We start from the raw sequence: 22,078 nt of genomic DNA, 5'->3' as shown, positions 1-22,078 counted from the left end.
GTCTTTCCAACGATAGCCTGCTCAATTGACAGTGCAAAACAGCAAAGATTAATTGCTCTTTGTCTCTGGGAAATATTCTTGGTTAAAAACACACATAGATTCTCCTCAAAGAAGGTAATCGTGATCACTATTTGCCAATCACAACGCCTGTAGCATGGGACAGGATTGGTCAAAATTAGAAGTACACATTTCTTACACCTAACATTTTTTGCTACATAAACTCAGCATCTAACATCCCTGTATACATGTCCATGATTTGCACTTTGTAGTCCATGGACACAGCTTGGTTTATCCACACAGAAGGTGAGCCTTGATAGTTATCTGCCCCAACTCAACACTCGGTTTGTTGCAAGGGAGAGTATTTGTCAAGTTTTGAAGTGCATATTTTGGCAGCATCTAACATGCCTATATACATACCCTGGGCTCGTCCGGGATTTGAACCCGGGACCTCTCGCACCCAAAGCGAGAATCATACCCCTAGACCAACGAGCCACAACAAAATGCTTTTTGATTGTCTTTCCAACGATAGCCTGCTCAATTGACAGTGCAAAACAGCTACGATTAATTGCTCTTTGTCCTCTGGGAAATATTCTTGGTTAAAAACACAGATAGGTTCTCCTCAAAGAAGGTAAGTCGTGATCACTATTTGCCCAATCACAACGCCTGTAGCATGGGACAGGATAGGTCAAAATTAGAAGTACACATTTCTTACACCTAACCTTTTTTGCTACATAAACTCAGCATCTAACATCCCTGTATACATGTCCATAATTTGCACTTTGTAGTCCATGGACACAGCTTGGTTTATCCACAAAGAAGGTGAGCCTTGATAGTTATCTGCCCCAACTCAACACTCGGTTTGTAGCAAGGGAGAGTATTGGTCAAATGTTGAAGTGCGTATTTTGGCAGCATCTAACATGCCTATATACATACCCTGGGCTCGTCCGGGATTTGAACCCGGGACCTCTCGCACCCAAAGCGAGAATCATACCCCTAGACCAACGAGCCACAATAAAATGCTTTTTGATTGTCTTTCCAACGATAGCCTGCTCAATTGACAGTGCAAAACAGCTACGATTAATTGCTCTTTGTCTTCTGTGAAATATTCTTGGTTAAAAACACACATAGATTCTCCTCCGTGATCATTATTTGCCCAAACACAACGCCTGTAGCATGGGACAGGATTGGTCAAAATTTGTAGTACACATTTCTTACACCTAACATTTTTTGCTACATAAACTCAGCATCTAACATCCCTGTATACATGTCCATGATTTGCACTTTGTAGTCCATGGACACAACTTGGTTTTATCAACACAGAAGGTGAGCCTTGATAGTTATCCACCCCAACTCAACACTCGGTTTGTAGCAAGGGAGAGTATTGGTCAAATTTGGAAGTGCATATTTTGGCAGCATCCAACATGCCTACATACATACCCTGGGCTCGTCCGGGATTTGAACCCGGGACCTCTCGCACCCTAAGCGAGAATCATACCCCTAGACCAACGAGCCACAATAAAGTGCTTTTTGATTGTCTTTCCAACGATAGCCTGCTCAATTGACAGTGCAAAACAGTTTCCATGATTTGCACTTTGGAAACTTGTCTGAAGTACACATTTATTCCATCTAACCCTTAACCCTACCTGGCTTTTTTTCCCTTCCCTTAGTTCTATTGTGAATTAAAGTGTTGTGTTTTATTGACCCAAAGACCTTTTTCATCATAAGGACTCCAGCCCTTTCATTATAAACAATTTAGTCTGTGATGTTTTCATTTAGGTCTCAACACGTCAGAATCAATGCTTGACCTACAGTATGAACCTTATAGTGCTTAGTGTTGTGTTGTATGAATTAATGATGTGTCTGATGATCAATACGGTCAACACATGCAAGATCCAAACTTTTTCTCATGGGGCTCATGGCCTCGCATTGTTGGTACGTCGATGATCACCAACACAAACAGCATAATTGATTCACATTGATCCGTCCGGGAGGGGAGGACAAGGACTTATGAAGTTACTCATTGTCTAATGTTCACGGCACCTTTCCAATGTTTTTAAGGAATTTGTAATCGGCTAATTGCTCATTTTCTTTGAACTAATTATTCTGTTGATTGATTTACCACAAACAGTTCATCATATGGTCCTGCTTCTATTTAAAAAACCCCACTGACATAACCAGGGACCTTTGGCAGGTTGATCGTTTTGGATCAGAGTTCAATACTAAAAAAGCAGTTGGGTGGATTGCATACACCAGGGTGTCCAAACATTTTTCACTGAGGGCAACAGAAAAATATACAAGGGGCTGGGCCACTCACTAGAGGTGAGGTATATTGCCTCATAAGGGAAGTTATGTTAGCAGAATCAATCAAATGTAGGTAAATTATTCTCGATACTTCAATATGCTTTAAGAAAAAAAACAAAACCGGCCTACATCACAGCTCTCCATCGGCTTTATTTATTTTGCATATGTGGGCCATATTCCATTATACTTATAATTTGCTCAGGGCCAATAAAAAATGGAACACGGGCCGCAGTTGGACGCCGTAGTTTGGATAACCTTGGCATAGACCAGGGGTGTCAAAACTACGGCGCGGGGGCCAAATGCGGTCTGCAGGCCATTTTGAATTGAATCTGCCTTCTGCAAATTCTAAAAGTATAATGCAATATGGCACACAAATTAAACTTTTGCTTGTCTTATATTGTACTTCTCAAATATATGTTAAAATATATTAATGAGCCCAATTTTCAAACAAATTCAGTCATTTAGAATTTAAAACATTTTCTAACAAATCTTAGTTGATAAAAAAGCCCAATAACTTATTTCTATAACAAGCTTGAAATGTAACCTTCATATTTACTCTTATTATCAGCAATCTGAGGCTACTGTTTTAAGGAATGAGCTGCCAACAAAATAAATGAAACCCTAAAGAGAGATGAGATGTTTTTTCCTTAAAGCATTTTCAAGTATCATGCATTATTCACCTACATTTGTTTTATTTTGCTAGCTTATAACTTAACTTATGAGGCAATATTCACCTCCATAAGTGGCCCAGCTCTCCGTATATTTTTCTGTATGTGGCCCTCGGTGAAAAACGTTTGGACACCCCTGGCATAGACTGTCAAAAGATAAACTTAACATCACATGACAAGCGGTAAAATGGCACTGCAATGTGTTTCAATGGAGAGAGCGGCGCTACCCACGGTGTAGCGCAATGTTTGAAATTCAATCTGATGCCGGCTGTATGAAGCAGAGATAGCTACCTCGCTATTCGCAAAGATTATGTGACTGGATGGTGATCTTAACACAACATCATAAATGATAACTTCTCAGTACCAGTCAAATAAAGACATTACCATTAGCTGTTTGTTGTGTTTGGAGCTAATTATAAAATTAGCGCTTTAAGCTAATGTGTCTACCAAAGTAAGCATCCGAAAATACCAGCTGTATATTAGCAATTTCATATAGTCATTACATTAGCGATTAGCTCTAAGCGACGCTAATTCTTGTTGCTGACTCATTTTATTGATTTAGCATTATATATATTTGTTGACATGTGTAATTGCCCAAAAACACGATAATTCACACACAACTTTAATTATGAGGTAATTAAAGAGACTGAAAAAAGTCAAAGAAATCGAGAAGAGAAGAAGTAAAAAATAATTAATTCTTTAATAAAAAATACATTTATAACTTCGGCAGCATGAACTTCTCTCCAACATTTCCATCAACCCGGGGAAGACCAGAACAATGAAAACCAACTGTACATTAGGCGTTTAAAATAAAACATTCTGGGAAGCAAATACATACAAATGAGGAAGAAATGGCAGGTTGGATTGAAGGAAAAACAGCGACATAAGAATGACTTGAAGCAGATCTTTTTCCAACACCACAACAGGACATTGTTGCTTTGGGTCGATCATAACACCACAAGGTTCTCTTCAGTCCTTTAGTACAACTACAGCAGCTCGGTACATAAACAGACAACATGACGGGACCTTGGAGGCAGCCCTCACATCAAGCTGTCCTCACGCATTGGTTAACAAGCAGCTTCACCACAACAAATCGGAGCGGGGGGATTGTCAAAGATTGACTCTGGATCAGTGTTTGAAGAAAAACCTCCTATTTTAGGAAAACTGAAAAATGTTCTACTGGAAAAGGTGTTTTCTGTGCATTCATTCACTACTGAACAGGATTAGGGCAACTTGTGAAAACATTTTTGAGATCTGACCAAAAGGGAAATTAAAGTTAGAATTCTGAGAAAAAAGTAAACATTTGGAGATTAAAGTCAGGATTCTGAGATTAAAGTCAGGATTCTGAGATTAAAGTCAGGATTCTGAGATTAAAGTCAGGATTCTGAGATTAAAGTCAGATTCTGAGATTAAAGTCAGATTCTGAGAAATAGTCAGACAGAGACTAAAGTCCGGACTTTGAGAAAAAGTAAAAATTCAGAGATCAAAGTCCGATTTCAGAGAAAGATCCCAGAATCCTGACTGTTTTTTCAGAATCCTTACTTTAATATCAGAACAAAAAAATCCCCTTTGGTCACATTTACATAAAATATCAGGAGAAAACTTTGACAGGAGGTTGACATCCAAAATCAGCACTGTACAATCTTTAGAAATATACACACATTATCTTTTCTTTTCCTTATATTCCACACAGGTACTGTAGCAGGCTTGTTCTGGTTTCTTTATTGGAGTATCCGCCCAACCACACCATCTCAGACCTGCTACACACTGGGGTTGAAGGATCATGTTTGTCAAAAATAAAACGCCAACAAAGTAACATTGTTGAAGAATCTAGAAGTCACAGCATGGAGTGCCTTTTTATTTCCCCTTCTTTCTTAGAAAAGCCCAACAGACTGAATCTGGAGTTAAATGAAGCCGGTCATGCCTGACAGTTTTTAGATTTTCATAGCCGAAGGCAGTGCTGTGACAATACCCAGTGAGAACATTTATTGTCACATCCAGCAGCGCGCTTACACGTCCTCCCAGTTTTAAAATGATTACCCTCCCCCCAAAGCCACTGACCAAAATATCACAGTAGTGGTTCTGAAGTGATGATTATGAGACGGGATCTGTGCCTTGGGGTGAATTTCCCTTGCGTTGCTGTTATTAGCTGCCAACGCCGTCTGCAGAAAGTACCCAGCTGGATGGAGCTTTCAGCTGATGTGCAGGAGTTATGCTCGGGCAAAGTGCTTAGAGAGGAGGAAAGACTACATCAGAGGTGTAGGAAGTTTCCACTGCCTGCGTGGTTCTTTTTTTTTTTTTTAAAGCCACATGTGGCAACAGTCATAGATCAGTGTTTAGCTCAAGGGGAGATTTAATTAATTCAGAAAATGACCTTCCCAGTTATGGGTCCTCTCTTGTCTCTGAGCATTGTGTTCGAAATATATTAAAATAAAATATCAATATTTTGTAAATTAACACATAAATGTCTCTTTGTTAGGTGTTCACCCTTATATATATTTTGAGGGTATTTAAATAAGTGAATATAACAGCTTCCCTTCTTATCTATTTCCATTTATTCTTATGATCTAGGTTGTAACTGGGATGGTTTTACCTTGATATCAATACTCAATGTATTCTTAAAAAAGTATTGAGGATATGATCTTTATTTTGTACTGTGAAGAAGTCTGAATGTTTCTTTTGCAGCAGCATTTTGTCTTTCAGTCAAAACTATTTCCATTTTCAGATCAATTTTTTATAACTGTAAACTATCAAAATATGTCCTGTACAATAATACCTGGACAGCCCTTTAAGTGTTAGCTTTGTATTTTTTGTCCACTACGTGGTTGAGGCAATATCCGTAAACACTATACAGATATTTTGGTTATTTTCTGACACTGTTCACTACATGAGACACCAGTTCTTGGCATAATTCCACATAATACAATGACCTCATGACAAAGTAAGGACCTTTTTTTTTTGGACGTGCCATTGTGTATATTGTGCTCTTTGACTCGTTTTGGCCTTTTCAGAATCACTTAAATCTGGCATTAACGAAATGGACAAAAGAAAAGATGAAAGTCTGCGGTCGGTCAGCAGGGAGTGGATCTGACACAATCTGGCAGCATCAGTGACTCTGTTGAGGGTGTTCAAATGAAACTCACAATGAAAGTGTCTTTTTTTGCCTCTGAAAGTCAAAGAGTCTTCTCTTTTTACCCCCAGGATAAATCCCCTTGTCCATGTTAGGTATGAATGGAGCCATCATAAAGATTTTCTCTTTGCTAGTTCAGTAAAAATGTGCTTGATCAAATAACAGTCTGCTGATTGGAGGAGGTCAGAAGCATTAATGGAAAGGCTTCAGGAGCAGATTCACCTCCACTGATGATGTTTTTCTGAGGATGAAGTTCCAATCTGAGCTCAGCAGCTTGAGATTCCTGTCACCGTCTGCAAATATAAAGAAGCTTTAGATTAGATGGAGGAAATCGTGAGATGACGGATAATGCCTCCTAATTTCTGTTGAATGATATGTGCATTGTCTTACCAGGAGGCTTTCAATGTGAGATGCAAATTTAATTATTCAAACGCTAACTAACTTTTCCCTATACGTTTCTATAGAAAAATTCAACACAGCAGTCTCACTCTGGCTGCCAGACATGATTGTTAGCATCATTAACTAGCATACCCTGATTGCGTCACACTGCTGTATGTCTGTCAAAAAGTTTTCCACTTAACTTGCAGTAGTTTGGATTCGGAGAAGGGAAACTCTCCAGCAAGGAAGTAGATTTTAATGGTATGTTTTTTTTCAAATACATATACGATAAAGTTGACCTAAAATTTGAGGAAAATTACAACTGATTAAATGTGCTTTCTCGAAAGGACGTCTAAACACGTGTTCAATGAGGATTCCCTTCACAATGACACAGATTTAATCTCTGGACGGAGTTTAAATGACGATTGGAGACTCTGGGTGATACAAAAAGTGACAACGCTAAAGAGTTTAGAAAGTTGGATGGATGGATAGTAATGTGTGTCCGTTATAGTATGTCACAAAAACATGAAGGGGGCGGCAGTGACTCAGTCTGTAGGGACTTTGCCTTGGGTTCTCGCCCCGATCGGACCAAAATGATATGGAGCGTGCGACAGTTAGACTTTACAACCAGCATGGCCCCTGGTAGGCCCCCACACTCACACAATTTAGGACTATGACACCAACCGCTTTTATGTAATTACACGAACGTGCAATAATATACCAAACAAGACTATGACACCACTGTTGTGCAATAAAACTTACAAGCAATTTGTAGATATGTGGAATCTACTGAATGTAACTAAGATTTGAATTACTTTAAATATGTATACTTCATTTTATAGTTTTTGTCCATGCCCTTTTATCTAATAGTGTTTTAATTTACTTATTTTCTTTGTCTCTATCTTCACTTTTGTTGTAACAATTTAATGTCCCCCTCTGTGTCCACCTCCTGGGCCCTGCTGAGGTGTCCTTGAGCAAGGCACTGATTGCTGCCTGACGCCAGACAAACTGGCTAGTCACTCAAACATCTCTCTGTGTGCATGTGTGTATGTATCTATGAATATGTATGAATATGCAGACCTACTGTGTGTATTGAACAGTGAACACCTGAATTTCCCCTTAGGGATAAAATAAAGGTTCATCTTCTATTCAAGAGTTCAGCTACGGCTGTACCGGATAGTTCAAAGCTTCATTCTTTTATTATTCTAAAATTCAGATGCCTCTGAGCTGACCAAAGCTGTGGCTGGAGGCTTCATGTTTTCTGGTCCGTCCCATTGTCATGAACACAATATCTCAAGAATGCATTGAGGGAATTTCATTCCAGCAAAATGTGTTTCTTTCACATACTATACAATGGCTTCTCTAAGGCCTTGAGGGAATGTCTTCAAATTTGAGTCAGTTTTGGAAAGTTCACTTTTTAACAGGATAAAAAGATGGAATGCTACAAAAGTTACAACTTGAATTTTTAGAGGAAGTATACAACACTATTTGTATTTTTTATTGAAGAAGACTTTCTGTACAGCCCTAAGGAGAGCTGAGCAAAAGTTGAAATTAAATGACCCAGGGTTCAGCTGTCCCAGCTCCAGAGCACAAGTACCTTTGTCTTGTTGTGGATCCATAGTTATCTAACATGTGAGTGCTGGCCACCTCCAGGTTCCAGTCACACATCTCCAGCAGCTCTCGACACTCGGACCTGTTCCTCAGACCCAAACAGAACAACTGCTCCACCTACAGAGACACGGAGAACACACCAAGATGAAAACCATTGTATGAAGAACTAGCAGTGGTGTCAAAGGGTCAGGACCTGTCATACTGTAGGAAAGATAAGCAAATTCATATACTTGTACTCCTTCAATGTGATTGCAGCACCAGGACACAGCACATTTGGAAATTATTTTAATCTTAGGTTAGCTAATCATGCTGTTCAAACGCACTCCTTTTACTTTACCGCCACTATTAGCAGCACTCAAGTGTTCCCTTTTGCCCACTGCCATCCAAACACATCTCCCATCCTGCCACTGTGGCCCCAAACACCTCTGAGAGGGGGCTGACTGCTGCTGGAGACACATCAGTGAGACTTTATGTTGTATTTATAGCCGGCTCACTGCGGCAGCAATGACATGATTTCCCCTTAATGTTCAACAAAGTAGCACTAATCATAACTTCAGATGAATCTAGAAAGCAAAAAGGACATTAAGAAACTTTGAATGACTACCTGTTTACGGAGAGGGACTCTGAGACCCGCCTGCAGAACAGCAAAGTTCACCCCGAGGCCTCTGCTACTCTATCGGTAATTGCACTGCTGCAAAATAAATGTCCACTTTCATTTTGATGGACTCAAACTTTGAGATGTTCATGTAATTTCTTTGTATAAAAGTTTAGCGCCACCTCAGTTTGCATTTATTGTGCAACGGCGTACTTTTGTTTCAACAAACTTACACTAATATTAGTTTTATTTGCTCCTGTCTTTGTTTATAAACATTAATTTCATGCCTTGAACGTTAATTATAAACCATTATAAGGTACTTTGATACTATGGACCACAGAAAACGTAGAAAAGACACTAAAAGATTATCAGAGATATCCTTTAAATCTCAGAATACTTGGTAAAATATATAGGAAGTTGTCATCCAATTTATATAACACACATCTACAAAATATGAGGGAGGACAAGTCAAAGATCTAGCTCTATTTTGGTTCTTCATAAAGACAGACATGCATCTGGAGATTGTGTTTTCAAGACAGATGTGAACTTTGAAATAATGTTAGGTAACTTTATTAGCGTTAGCTCGTCAGCTAAACTGCTTTAGCTACTGTTACATTAGTTTATAAAGTGATAATAAAGCAGATATACATGAACTTTTAAATACCATTAGCTGGCTAACTTGTAATTTTAACTCGACAGCTAAACTGCTTTAGCTACTATGAGTTTATGAAGTGATAATAAAGCAGATACAAGAGAACTTTGAAATAATGTTAGCTTAAGCTTCCTTGAAAACTGAAAAGGCTTTGGCTTAGTATTTGTATAAATCTTTTTTTGTTAAGCTAGCTATAGCCTAAATTCTCCACTGATTCACACACAGATTTGAACAAATCACTGCCCTGGACATACACACAACTCTAATTATTGCATTTCATCATGAGAAAAAATAGAAATAGTAAATGACATTGAATGAATCATTACCTACAGTTTTGACTTTTCTGTTCACCTTACACTCCTTTTTTCCCAGGACTGCATACTTTATTAAAACTATAAAAGCCCAGTATGAACAGCAGATGTAGGAAACAGGGTTTTTTGTGATATGCTATAGTGCATTAAGCTTTTTCATTGTGTGCGACTGAATGATCTCACCTTTAGATAATGCACAGCTTTCTGGACATTCCAGCTGTGGTTCTGGAGGGCAACTTGGCATTCCTCTATCGTGACACCGTGAACTGCATCCTGCACCTGAATCACACAACATCAACAGTGTAAGCAATCTCTAAATACATTCGTACACACTCCTCTGGCTCCGATTCATAACTTCTTCATCACTTGATGAACTTTTAACATTTATAATCGGGTCTTACTTGTTAGAACTGATGACACCAGGACTTAAGTTTTCCTTCATTTCCCTTACTCTTGCTGGATTCTCTTTATAACATGTACAGGACTCACCCTGGTTGTCAGTAGTAAGGCCCAGAGTAAATATTATGAGTCCAATAATGTATTTTATTTCCCAGGGAGGCAGCTGTGATGATTTGAGTCCTGGAATGACCTTATTGCATCCCATAAACTGTTACCTCCCCTGTCGAGAGGTGACGGGCAGGAGGCAGCTTATTTCAGAAAGTCCTCCAGCGGTTTATTAAAGTTGAAACAGTTGGCCTTTCTAACTTTTTGAGAGTAATGCGATTTGTTGAAAGATCTTTGTGCAAATGTAAAGTGAATGCCTAGCAAGCATGTAGCTGGACTTCATGCATATTCAAAATCTCAGAGATCTTCAACTACATCCCAGAGGGCCTAAAAATATGGTGTTCTTATTGCCTTCTTTGGCACTTATCCAGGCTCATCTGTTCACCTGAAGGGCTGATAGGAATCTACTGGCAGATTGATGATTTTCAACAATAGCCTGTTTCTTCATGATTTGCACCTGATTATGTTTATGCTAATTATATTTTACCTTTCATTTTGACAAGATAACACAAACACTTTGACTGCGTGATAAGACTGTCGAGCAGTACTGTCACTTTGTGTGCAGCCACACATCTCACTATCCACTATAAAGTGACAAGTGCCTGATCGATGAAGAGCCTCAGGTGTTCGCAGTGATTCTGACACCAGTTCAATTGGTATCAGTATCAATTGGCGGGCCAAAAGAAACCGATCAAACTGTTTTTCAAAATACTAATCACTGCTTTTTCAACATTATTTGAAATCAGTTAACAGAAGCTATGAGCTAAAGGTTTGTGTGCCTTTTCATTTTGACCAGAATTTAATGTATTTTACCATTTTATTAGCAAAACTCCCCTTTAAGTTTGTGTTTGAATCGTTTTACTTTTATTTCCATTTCTATTATTTATGTCTTATTTGGGTTATTGTTTAATCTTAATTTGTATTAATTTATTAAAAAGGTATTTATATCTTATTTGATTTTGTTTTTGTTTATATTTTCTTTAAAAAACAAATCCAAATTGTGTATTTTTTACTTTCTTTTTAAATGCTATTTTATTTTATTGTAATTACACTGCCTTGTTTTTATGCTGCTGCAACAAAATAATGTCTCAAATTGGGATCAATGGGGGGAGAGAACCTCCTGGATCGAACGCCGCCTCAGAGTCCGTCTAAGTCGTTGCCCCGCCCACTTCACCCTACACCCGTAGTGGACTGGGATGCCCGGCCGTTACCTCCACCCCCGGCCGGGAGTAATTATATTTATCTATCCTATTTATTGATTTTGTCTTCCTTTGTTTTACCGAGAAGGATCACCATTTCATTGTGTTGTATTTGTTATTATGAAAACTTTTACTGATTTGTCTCTTAAAGTGTTCAACTGTTATATATAACTGTTATGAAAAGTGCTATACAAAGTGACTATTTTTACCCTCTGTCTGAAACCAGAGCCCAGTCTGCTCTGATTGGTCAGCTCACTGGCTCTGTTGACATTGGTCAACCACTTAGAGATGTCCCGCCCTTTAGCCAATCACTTACAATGTGTTGGAGCGCTAGCCGATCGAAGCGTGAGTGTTATATAGTGACGCATCCAAAACCTAAACAACATAGTGCAGGAAAGGGAAAACCCAAAAGCATAACAGGGCCCTTTAATATTGCACAAGCTAAATTGCTTTGCTAAAACAGCAAAAAAATGCGCAAACACAATCAGTCCTATCTACAAGCAATAGCCTCAGTGCATACCATAGAATTACATCTTAATCTATAATCAAAAATGACCTTCTGTTGCCCCCTTGTGTTCAGAGAATGATCAAATAAATAAACTATGCACCAAAATCTTCTTATTTAAGTTCACTTTCAAATCTACATTGACTATGATGATTCAAAATGAGGAACCAGGCATGGGTTGTATCAAAGACGCACTCCACTCTATTACATTACAGTTAAAGTCGATTCTACTGAATGACCTGCACTCATATTTTATCTTGTAATAACGGAGCCTTACTCTCTCATACCAAGCCAAGAACTGATGGCTATCTAGTTTGAGAGCTGTACCATTTAAAAATCTCATTTAACAAGAAAAAGCAATTAAAGTATCATTAGGGGGGATTTAAGGTCAGCTTTTTAATGCGGCTAAACTATCCATCATGAGGGAGAAAGTGAGTGAGCTGAGCACTTTAATTAGGGAAGCAATAAATAACCTCTCTCAGCTCATGACTTGAATCCTTAAATGATAATGCATTCCAAATGAGAGCTTTCAGAAGACATCCAAAAAATCTCTAATCTCACAATTTGGGGGGGGGGGGGGGGGAATTAAGAGCACTTACCATTACAATGGGGCAATAAGCAACATTACATGGGACAAAATGAGCTTGAACAAATAGTGGTACCATATGGAATTTTAAATATGTATGACGTGTGTTTTTGGATCTTGTGTGGTCCTCGACATGTTTATTTTTAAATACCGAAGGGATCCCATCACCTCTATTTTGTCTTTTGTTATTAAAAACATATTTAGTTATTTAAAAAATGTCCCAGTTTGGGATGAATAAAGTATTTCTGATTATCATTATTATTATTATCATTGTTATTATTTATTATTATTATTATTATTATTTATTATTATTATTATTATTATTATTATTATTTATTTATCTATTATTTTTGTTTTATTTTTTTATTATCATTGTTTATTTATCTATTACTATGTTTTTTATCAATATTTTTGTAGCTTTTATTTATTTATTGGTGTTCATCATGCTGTTGTGTCCTTCATGTGTATCCTTCACCTGTACTAAATTAAAAATATATATTTATGTCTGACCTTACCATTTTGACCCTGTCGGCTGAGTTCCCTCCTCCATCTATCCTGATGCAGGAAGCCGTGGGGACCACCGCCGCTGTCAGCCCCTCCGAACACACGCGAGGGAGACTGACTGATGTCTTCATCCCTGACCGGGGCCCCCCCAGACTGCTGTTGTTGTTGGAGGAGAAGTTAGCCTTCAGATCGCCTGGCTGGACGAGCCCCTGTCCCTGGGTGTGTCCCTGCAGAGTCTGGCTGCTGACCACCATGGGTCTCACGGTGGCGGTGTTAGCTTGCCGTACATGTCTCTCCTCCCCCCCTATGGCAGGCAGGCTCTCCGCCTCCCTGAAGAAGCGGTCGAAGCGGTCGAGGTACGGGGGCCTCTCTGGGAGCAGGTAATAGTGGGTATTGCTGACTTTACGTCCGTCACGCACTATGGGGAGGATACAGGGGCCCTTGCTGGCATCCTTCCCCTGCGCCTGGATCACTTTAGGTGCGGCGTATTTAGGATCTGAGGCGAAGCTGTGCGTGGTGGGCATGAGTTTACCTGGAGAGGAGGAGAGGTAGGAGCCGTATGTGTGTGTGGACGAGGAGGAGATGGGAGCTGGCATGGTGGTGGGGCTCACAGAGTAGACTCTCTGCTGAGGGGAGCCCACCACCAGGCCCATGGGGCTGGGAGTCCTGGAGCCCGGCTGGGACAAAGGGTCCCTGGGAGGAATCTGAGGAGGGCGCTCCAGGTTCGAAACTGAAACCTCCTCAGTGGTGTCAGCCGGTGTCGGCGACAGGGAGAGATCACGTGACCAGCGAGCAGAGGTGTAGTCCCCTCTCTTAATGGGGCGAGGGGGGATGGGGACACGTGGGGGGATCTGAGGTCTGTCCTCGTTGGAGGAAAAGACACTCTGCTGGTGTCCCTCCTGTGTCCAAGACGGCGAGCTTGAGCGCGTTGCACTTCCTGTCGGTACGTTCAGCCTCCTCATGCACTCCTGCTGGAGTTCTTGGAAGATCTCAGCGGACTGCGAGAAGGACGAGGACAAAACCTGGCTCTGCTGGCTGGGGAGGAAGAGGTTGTCCTCGAAGCCTGATCTGTCCGGACCCCTGGAGACCAGAACCTCACCATCCACCTCCACGCTCTGCTCTTCTTCCTGCTGCTGCTCCAAGCTGTTGATGGAGCTCACCTTTGGGGAGAATGAAGATTTAGAACTTTTTTTTACAGAATAGAACATGAGATTAACATTTTAAAAGGTGCTGCGTCACCCCCTACCGTACCTCCATATCGTCTTCGTCCTGGGCTACATCGTCATAGGCCGGGGGTGGAGGTAACGGCCGGGCATCCCAGTCCACTACGGGTGTAGGGTGAAGTGGGCGGGGCAACGACTTAGACGGACTCTGAGGTGGCGTTCGATCCAGGAGGTTCTCTCCCCCCAAAAGCAGCTTTGCCAGTGATGGAATCTGAATTTCAACCACAGGTGAGGGGGAGGGTGTGGGCGGGGGGAACTCCTCCCCAAAGTCAATGAGGGACACTTCGCTGTTGGGGTTGTGGCCTGAGCCTGGAGTCCGGCTGCTCCCCGCTTGATTGGAAGCGGAGACCCATGCAGCGGGTTTCAGTTTTAAGCCTTTGATGGAACCGGTTTTCCGAAGCGATAATCTCTTGAGTCCTGCTGAAGTCAGATCCTCCTCATCGTTTACTGAATCGTAGCAAGGCTCTGGAGGCAGGAACACACAGTACGTTAGTTTCATTGATGTACAAAATGTAGAAAGTGATGAGTCATGCTTTTGAAAATTCCGACCCGGCACAAAACAAAACACACACTGCACTCAAAAAAAAGTTCCCAGGTTGGAAGTTTTATCTCTTATTATGCACAGCAAGGACACGGCACACCTGTTAGAGGAGAAGCAGAGGAGGGAGGATGATGGAAAAGAAAGGAAATAAAAGTAGCTGACGGAAGCACTGCAACAACAGGCAAAAATAAATATGGGATGTACCTTTGAGGAGCGGAGCAAGGAGGGAACAGAGAGGGCAGGAGCAATGGGTGAGGAGCTGCTGAGAGAAACCAGACTTACTCTTGAGTATCACCGCTGGCTGAGGAGGGCGGGGGGGAGGCTCCTCTGGAAGAAGAAAAGCAAAGAGCGCCGGAGAAGGAGAAATGAAATAAATAAAAAAAGACAGCAGCAAAGATAGAAAGGTTAGAAAATAAAGCAGGAAGCAAATGTAAGACTGACGGAGATAGTTTGCCAGCAAATGTTAAGAAAAATGAGACGTAGATCTTTTTATGTAAGGGAAAATGTGCAGCGATTAAGGGGATTGTCTTAATTGACCAATCAGAGTCGAGTGCTTTTAATGATTTACAAGGCGTTACATAACCTGTCCCCCCATACATCAGTGAATACTTTTCATTATATAACCCTACAAGGGTCTCTTCTTGCAGTACTGAAAGCGTTACATTTTGTTAAAAGAAAAAAGTTAATAACTTAGTTTTTGGGAGAAGGGGTGGGATTAAATAAGTGTAAGCTTCTTCCCACCACTTCTCAGATGTGTAATCAGTCAGATCATTTGTTAATATATAATTTGTAAGTCAATAATATTTTTTGTTTATCAATTTGATACTGCTTGAGTTTGAACAGTATCTTAATCCTCTTGCTTAATTTCATTATTATTATTATTATTATTATTATTATTATTATTATTATTATTATTTTTGTATTATTGTTTTACACGTTCGAAATAAATCAAATCAAATTACACAATACATTTGGGGAGGCTACTTTCTTTTTTCAAGGCCCAAAACTGTGGAACAGCTCCCAGTGGAGATTGTTTTATGTAAATTGCCTTTTGATTTGGGGTTATTTTAGTTCATGTGTTATTGTTTTATGGTTCTGTGATATAACTCTTCCTGTATGTCTATAACTTGTTTTTAATTATGTTCCTCCATCTTTAGTTTGTATCTGTAAAGCACTTTGGGCTGCATCTTGCATGAAAGGTGCTATAAAAATAAAGTTTATTATTAATATTTTTGTTATTATAAGCACTAGACAACAATAAAATGTATTAATGAAGTAAATAGTTGTTCCTTCATGTCGTTGATGTTGATTTGTTTTCGGTGATTGTTCGAGGTGATGTCAGTGTTTGTATTTTCTTGGGGACCAAGCATACAATGGTTTATCCTTCTTAAGATATATATATCAAATGGTGATCATTATGGTGTGGTGTAAGCCTTTACTCAGAGCTCTTTTACTCACTTTTAGCTCGTCCTGGCAGATGTAAGGGCCGAGCATTGAGGTTCACACCGAGAACATCCGGAGGGTCCATGGGATTACCGAGGTACAAACTGGAGGGAAGAGAGCGCCAGACTTAAGTCTACAGATCTCGCACTATGTCTTTTCCAAGATTAGACTGACACTATTGTCAGGCATCAGGAGATCTGTGAAGGTTAGCTTCTGGAGGCTTCAATAGGATAAGATCTGATATGAGTTTGGCACGGAAACAGTGGCCAGCAAATCTAGTACGCCATTATATCAGGCGCTTTGGGATGTAGCCATGTATTTGATGGGTTATTCATCCAGGGTAGATTTACCATTCATATGAGGTTGGAATAGCACCTTCAAGACAATGATCGAGTCCAGTATTAGGGGCCCAGGTCTCATACATGACAATGGATGATGGTTGTCCTGAATAGATTGAGTTTCATTGCGTTCAGCAGGTCAGATTGCCATATTTGACCAATTAATTGTATTATGCTACTGCCATCTATCGGTTAAAGTGTATAATTACCATGCATTAAAATCTAAATAGACCTTTACCACTAACTTTCAACACGGGTCATAATTATGATAGAGATGAATAAGATGATAAGAGCATGGGCGGTTCTAGTGGGGGGGCCAACAGGGGCCCTGTAACACAGAGCTTGGCCCCCCTCCGACAGAATAAATATATGATAATAAGTAAAGTACTTCGTCTCTGTGCTGTAACCTGGGCCAAAGTTAACAGGTTTTTTTCAAGCAATGTAATTAAATAAGTAAAGTAAATCCCAACAAATATAAATATAACTAAAATAAAAACAAAGTTTGGCTGCATATATAATGTATTTATTTCCCCAAACCTCTTTTGATGTTCTGTATCTTGCGCCAAATTGTAACAAAGTCATTGACACAAACTCTGTTACTAAATCAAGCCCCAATAATGGTATTTTCTGTGGTTTTATTCACTTTATACTAAACAATTATTTTTTAAATCTCCTTCTTCCTGAATTAAATGTGTCCCTCTCATAAAATCATTGGCCCCATTACAGCCCCCCCCCCCCCCCCAGTAAAATTAGTCTAGAACCAACACTGGAATGAGACATTTAGACTCATTGTGGTACAAAAATCAGTTGACAGTAAAAGTAACAAAGCCAGATCTTACTCGTCTATCCGGTCAGGGAAGCCCCAGCAGCGGTGAGGGTTGCTGTCTCCGTGTCCCGTATGGATGAAGCTGTTCTTGAGCGGCCGGCTGATGTCGTGCGCCGACAAACCCGCTACTGACGTCACCACGTTTCTGGGGAACGGTCCCAACTTCAGGGTGCGCTTGTTTTGACCTCGCCACCAGTAGTTCTCTGCTCTGAAAGACACAGAGGTACTGAGGTTGAAACATGGAGAGTCAATGACAATACAGATATCTTCCTGACTATGCAGCTAACAATTCATTTCATTATTTGAATTAAAAAAATATAAAAATGTAAAAAAGGGAGAAAAAAATGTCAGAGAATTGTAAAAAAAAAAATGGTCCAATCCAGTGTCTTTCAAGTCCAGGTTATGTCTTTGAATGTTTTGTTTGATCAGTTTAAACCCAAATACATTACTTTTAATATGGTAATATTAAATAAGATAATACAAATAAAAATCCCAATATTTGAGAGGCTGAAAACAGCATTTTCCGCCATTTTTGCATTCAAAACTACTAAGACTAAAAAAAAAATAGCACTGAAGAGCTCGACAACTGGAACATATTTCATGTTATTATCTAGTAATAAAGAGATGCATTTTTTTTTCTTTTAAAGGATTTCTTAGTATTGATGTTGGAAGGTAAGAATGTAAGGTACAGATGTGTAAGAACTTCTTTTATAGAAACCTTGACTGAGATTTAACACCCACCTCCCCTCTATGATGGTGATGACATCATTTATCTGGATGTGGAGTTTGTCGGGCTCGTCAAAGTCCTGCAGAGCACACATGTCTGTTGGCATGGTCTGAGAAAACACATAAAACACACATGAGAAACACAAGACATTTTAACACAGCCCACATTCATGAGTCGTTCCTATTGCAGCTGGTTTTCATAATCCACCAGCTGAGGGTGTTAGGTCAGTATGCACTCTGCAGTGACTCCACTAGGTGGAGCTATAACTTCAATCTTGCAAATATGACTGCTGAGGGAAAAGTTACCTCTCTGCAGCGGAGGATTATCCTGAAGTGTCTGTTGTTTAGTGGCTAAAATAAAGGATATATATATACTTCTTAAAGGGACAAAAATGACAGCTCTCTTACCTCCAGCAGGAACTCACGCAGGGCGACAAAGGTGGGTCTGTCGTCTGGTTTCTGAGCCCAGCACTGCAGCACCACGTGATAGATATCCTGTGGACAGTCTTCAGGCTTGGCAAGGCGCTCACTTTCTTTATCAATCTTGTGCAGGATCTGGGAGGATTTTTGACAACGCAAACAAAAGAAGACATTGTAGATGTGTGTTAATGTTATTAGTCCTTTGTGCACGCCTGTGTTACTTTAGATTCCAGATGTTTTTGTATAACTACTGCTGTATACCTGGCTTCCATTGAGGCCCAGCCAGGGCTCCTGGCCGTGTGTGAACATCTCCCAGAGAGTGACTCCAAACATCCAGGTGTCTGTAGCGTGGGAGAACGTTCTGGTCTTCAGACTCTCTGGGGCACACCTGCAGCCGGAAGGACAGAAAAAACGTTAACTTACACCGTTCACGTCTGAACATAAGTCTCACTCGCCAGAGAATATTTTCTAGTTCTTTCAATCTAGCCACTCTTACTTTTCAATAATTAGCTCTGTATTTGAAAAATGTGGATCATACATTTATATTAGGACAAAACAAAGTGGTACCCTGCGGGCCAAAGTAACCCTGCCACATGTTATTCTACTATAACAATAAAAACAATATGAAATGATAAGATAAGTCACAGTTTATGCTGTTTTATTATTTATTTGAAAGATGTTTTGAGTAGAGACAGAGTTGGACAGGGAGACTTGTCCCAAGACAGATTTGAACCTGGGTCCTCCGCATGGGGACCAAGCCCCTGTGTTATGTTTTGTTAGTTCGAAATATACTTTCAATTTATAGGATCCCTAATTATTAATAATCTTTCAGAATCTGAGCACGAAGAAGAGTCACTTTTTCCAAGGAGCTCAGTTTAGAATGAATAAAATAAAGGCAAAAACAGAGGCACAAAGACTAAAAGCATTTGGATTCAAATTACTTCTGGTATTGTCTTATATCAAAACAATATAATAACATACCATTAGTTAAGTTCTGTGAAAAAAAAAAGAAAGAGATTGCTGGACCAATGTAGAACTTTGCACGAAAAAGAAACAGTCAAATAAGAATTATCAGAATGACTGGAATGCAGCCGTGACTGATCAGATTTCTCTGTGGAACATTTCTGCAGTAAAATCAGACCCTCTCCCTAAACCCTCTCATATCCGCGCCTGACATGCATCCAAGCACAGCTTTGGTTTTTGTGCTGCTCTCTCAGTCCACCCACCATGCAAAGGGGACCTTGCGATGCTCCTGCATGACGTAGTGCTCATCGTTGTTGGGCAGCGCCCTCATCAGGCCGAAGTCTCCGATCTTCACTCTGTGAGCCGAGGCCAGCAGGATGTTCCTGCAAAGAGACAGAGGGTCAAATGTATTGAGTATTATATTGAAACTGCAATTTAAAATGAATTGGTGACATATTTTTAATACCATCAACACACTCACAAAGCCCCAATCTGCAGGAGCAAATATAAGGAAGAGGAATATGTATTAAACATGTTTTTAAAGGGCCCGTAGTATAGTTGTTGGGGGGTTTTATATTGGTTTCTGTGCAAGGAAATGGTCTGCAAAGGCTTAAATCCCAAAGTTCCCTCCAGAGGGTGAACAGAGCTGCTGCCCCTCAAACACATTGTACGTGATTTGCTAAAGGACATCTCTAAGCAGTTGACCAATCACAACAGAACTGTCGAGCTAACCAATCAGAGCAGACTGGGCTCTGGTTTCAGACAGAGGGTGAAAAGAGGTGCTGCAGCACAGGCAGTATGAGAAAAATAAAGAGCTTTTTGAACATTAAAGCATGGAGACATGTCCCAGTAGAGGCACTAAATACAGATATGAAACCGATAATGCGCGTAATATGTCCTCTATCAAAGGGGCTTATAGTTTCTGATATATTGTTTTGACCTTTTTACACAAAAATAAATTTAAAACTGAAAATAATTTAAAACTGAACATTTCAATCCCATACTAGTAATGCTGAATGGTCACAGCCCTGGCAAGAAAAGACAAAAATAGATTTACTTTATAACGGTCAATCCGATCCACATTTAGAATGTCATTTACTCATATAAAATTGAGAGTAATTGACAGTTATAGTACACTTTGCATGTTTTCCAAAAGTGTTCTGTTGTGAACATAGCCCTAAATAAATAAGGAACTACTTCGGGTTATTGATGAAGGCATTCAATACACCTTAGATTTATTAGAAATACAAGTAACTGTGTTGTAGGTTATAACTTTCTCTTCAAAAAGTTCCTGTTTATAAAACCACAGCTTGAGAAATCCACTTAGTGTTTTGCCAAACAGCTGTGTGCAGTCATATCATTTTATCACAGCCCTGACTGTGAAAATGACTTTCCCAGTCATTAAGATTATTCTCAAGCATTGACGTGGTCAACAGTTAGGTGAAAGTTACTCATTTGGGCAAGGCCAAGAGCTTAAACCACACAGTCCAGCCCGCCAACCACTGACTCATTGTACTGGTGGGCCAAGTCTCCCTGTAATGGTCTGTAAATCTCTGGGTGGGGAAGGAGAAGCAATATAAATAATTTAACGTACCAGTAAAAAATCCCTGAAAGAAAAATCTGTGAAAAACACCTTTTAAAAATAGGTTTTAAATGTTTATGGGCTCAAACGTATTAAAGAGGCCCTATTATGCTCATGTTCAGGATCATATTTGTATCATATGCCTCTACTGTGACACGTCTCCATGCTTTAACGTTCAAAAAGCTCTTTACTTTTCTCATACTGCCTGTGCTGCAGCACCTCTTTTCACCCTCTGTCTGAAACCAGAGCCCAGTCTGCTATTATAATTAGCTGGCTGGCTCTGTTGATTGATCAACCGTGAGATGTCCCGCCAATCATGTACAATATTTTGGAGTTCTAACCAATAGAAAAGCGAGTGTTACATATTGATGCTCGGGCCGTTTTACCGCCTAGCATGTGAATGCAGCTCTAGTCGGCAAAGAATCTTAGCTCTGACTGGTGTTTTAAAAAGCTCCAAACTTTAAATGAATAACTGATGTCCTCATGGGTGGGTAATACAAATATAACAAACGTTCATTCGAAGGGAATAACAATATTTTGCACGATCAACGACAGACTTGATGATTTCAAAATAAGCTTAATGCTACAGCACTGCATTTAATAACTAAAACAAGGTTACAGAAATACGCGACTACACGTTTATGTTGCTCTTCCCGTACCTTGCTGCCAGGTCTCTGTGGATGAACCTCCTCTGCTCCAGGTAGGCCATGCCACAGGCCACCTGCACGGCATATTGGCACAGAGTGTGGATCAACACCGGGCCCTGAGGACGAACACACCGCAGACGCTCCAGCAGAGAGCCCAGAGGAGCCAACTCCGTCACCTGTGGGACCGAGAGAGTAGGAGAGGCATATTGGGTGAGAAGAGCCACGTGGGAGTAAATGCAAAAGTAACGAGGAATGGATGATGGTGACTAGAAATAGATTTGTTATAAGATTAAAGGAGGGAGTAAAAATATTAGCTATCAATAAGCCAAAAACGATGTAAGTGCTAAAATGTACGAAAGAGTAATGGTGCAAACAGTTGCAAAAAAAAAAGCAACAGGAAATTGCTAGAAAAATGTTGAAATTTC

The 22,078-nt window shown here is 40.1% G+C and overlaps 1 protein-coding gene and 3 non-coding genes across 8 annotated transcripts in view; all 4 read right to left on the bottom strand.

The window, feature by feature from the left end:
• Nucleotides 1–420: 420 nt before the first annotated feature.
• On the bottom strand, nucleotides 421–492 carry trnap-ugg (transfer RNA proline (anticodon UGG)). Its single transcript has one exon. It is a non-coding gene; the product is annotated as a tRNA-Pro (tRNA).
• A 444-nt stretch (nucleotides 493–936) lies between these two features.
• Nucleotides 937–1,008, bottom strand: trnap-ugg (transfer RNA proline (anticodon UGG)). The gene has a single exon. It is a non-coding gene; the product is annotated as a tRNA-Pro (tRNA).
• A 432-nt stretch (nucleotides 1,009–1,440) lies between these two features.
• On the bottom strand, nucleotides 1,441–1,512 carry trnap-agg (transfer RNA proline (anticodon AGG)). The gene has a single exon. It is a non-coding gene; the product is annotated as a tRNA-Pro (tRNA).
• Nucleotides 1,513–4,412: 2,900 nt separating this feature from the next.
• The window catches only part of tnk2b (tyrosine kinase, non-receptor, 2b), a 70,391-nt gene continuing 52,725 nt past the window's right edge, over nucleotides 4,413–22,078 (bottom strand). For all 5 annotated transcript variants that reach the window (XM_063886241.1, XM_063886244.1, XM_063886242.1 and 2 more), the window contains 12 exons: nucleotides 21,666–21,829; nucleotides 19,688–19,807; nucleotides 18,723–18,849; nucleotides 18,450–18,596; nucleotides 18,057–18,151; nucleotides 17,329–17,523; nucleotides 16,167–16,255; nucleotides 14,196–14,632; nucleotides 12,956–14,104; nucleotides 9,830–9,925; nucleotides 8,075–8,205; nucleotides 4,413–6,392 (listed from right to left, as the gene is read on the bottom strand). In XM_063886241.1, coding sequence (XP_063742311.1) covers nucleotides 6,386–6,392; nucleotides 8,075–8,205; nucleotides 9,830–9,925; nucleotides 12,956–14,104; nucleotides 14,196–14,632; nucleotides 16,167–16,255; nucleotides 17,329–17,523; nucleotides 18,057–18,151; nucleotides 18,450–18,596; nucleotides 18,723–18,849; nucleotides 19,688–19,807; nucleotides 21,666–21,829 — 2,757 coding nt within the window. In that variant the 3' untranslated portion in view covers nucleotides 4,413–6,385. The remainder of the gene's footprint in view (nucleotides 6,393–8,074; nucleotides 8,206–9,829; nucleotides 9,926–12,955; nucleotides 14,105–14,195; nucleotides 14,633–16,166; nucleotides 16,256–17,328; nucleotides 17,524–18,056; nucleotides 18,152–18,449; nucleotides 18,597–18,722; nucleotides 18,850–19,687; nucleotides 19,808–21,665; nucleotides 21,830–22,078) is intronic.

This window comes from Eleginops maclovinus, chromosome 6 (genome assembly GCF_036324505.1).
Source record: "Eleginops maclovinus isolate JMC-PN-2008 ecotype Puerto Natales chromosome 6, JC_Emac_rtc_rv5, whole genome shotgun sequence".
Lineage (NCBI taxonomy): Eukaryota > Metazoa > Chordata > Actinopteri > Perciformes > Eleginopidae > Eleginops > Eleginops maclovinus.
The sequence above is the reverse complement of the archived record's forward strand: the minus strand, read 5'-3'. Positions and strand labels throughout refer to the sequence as shown.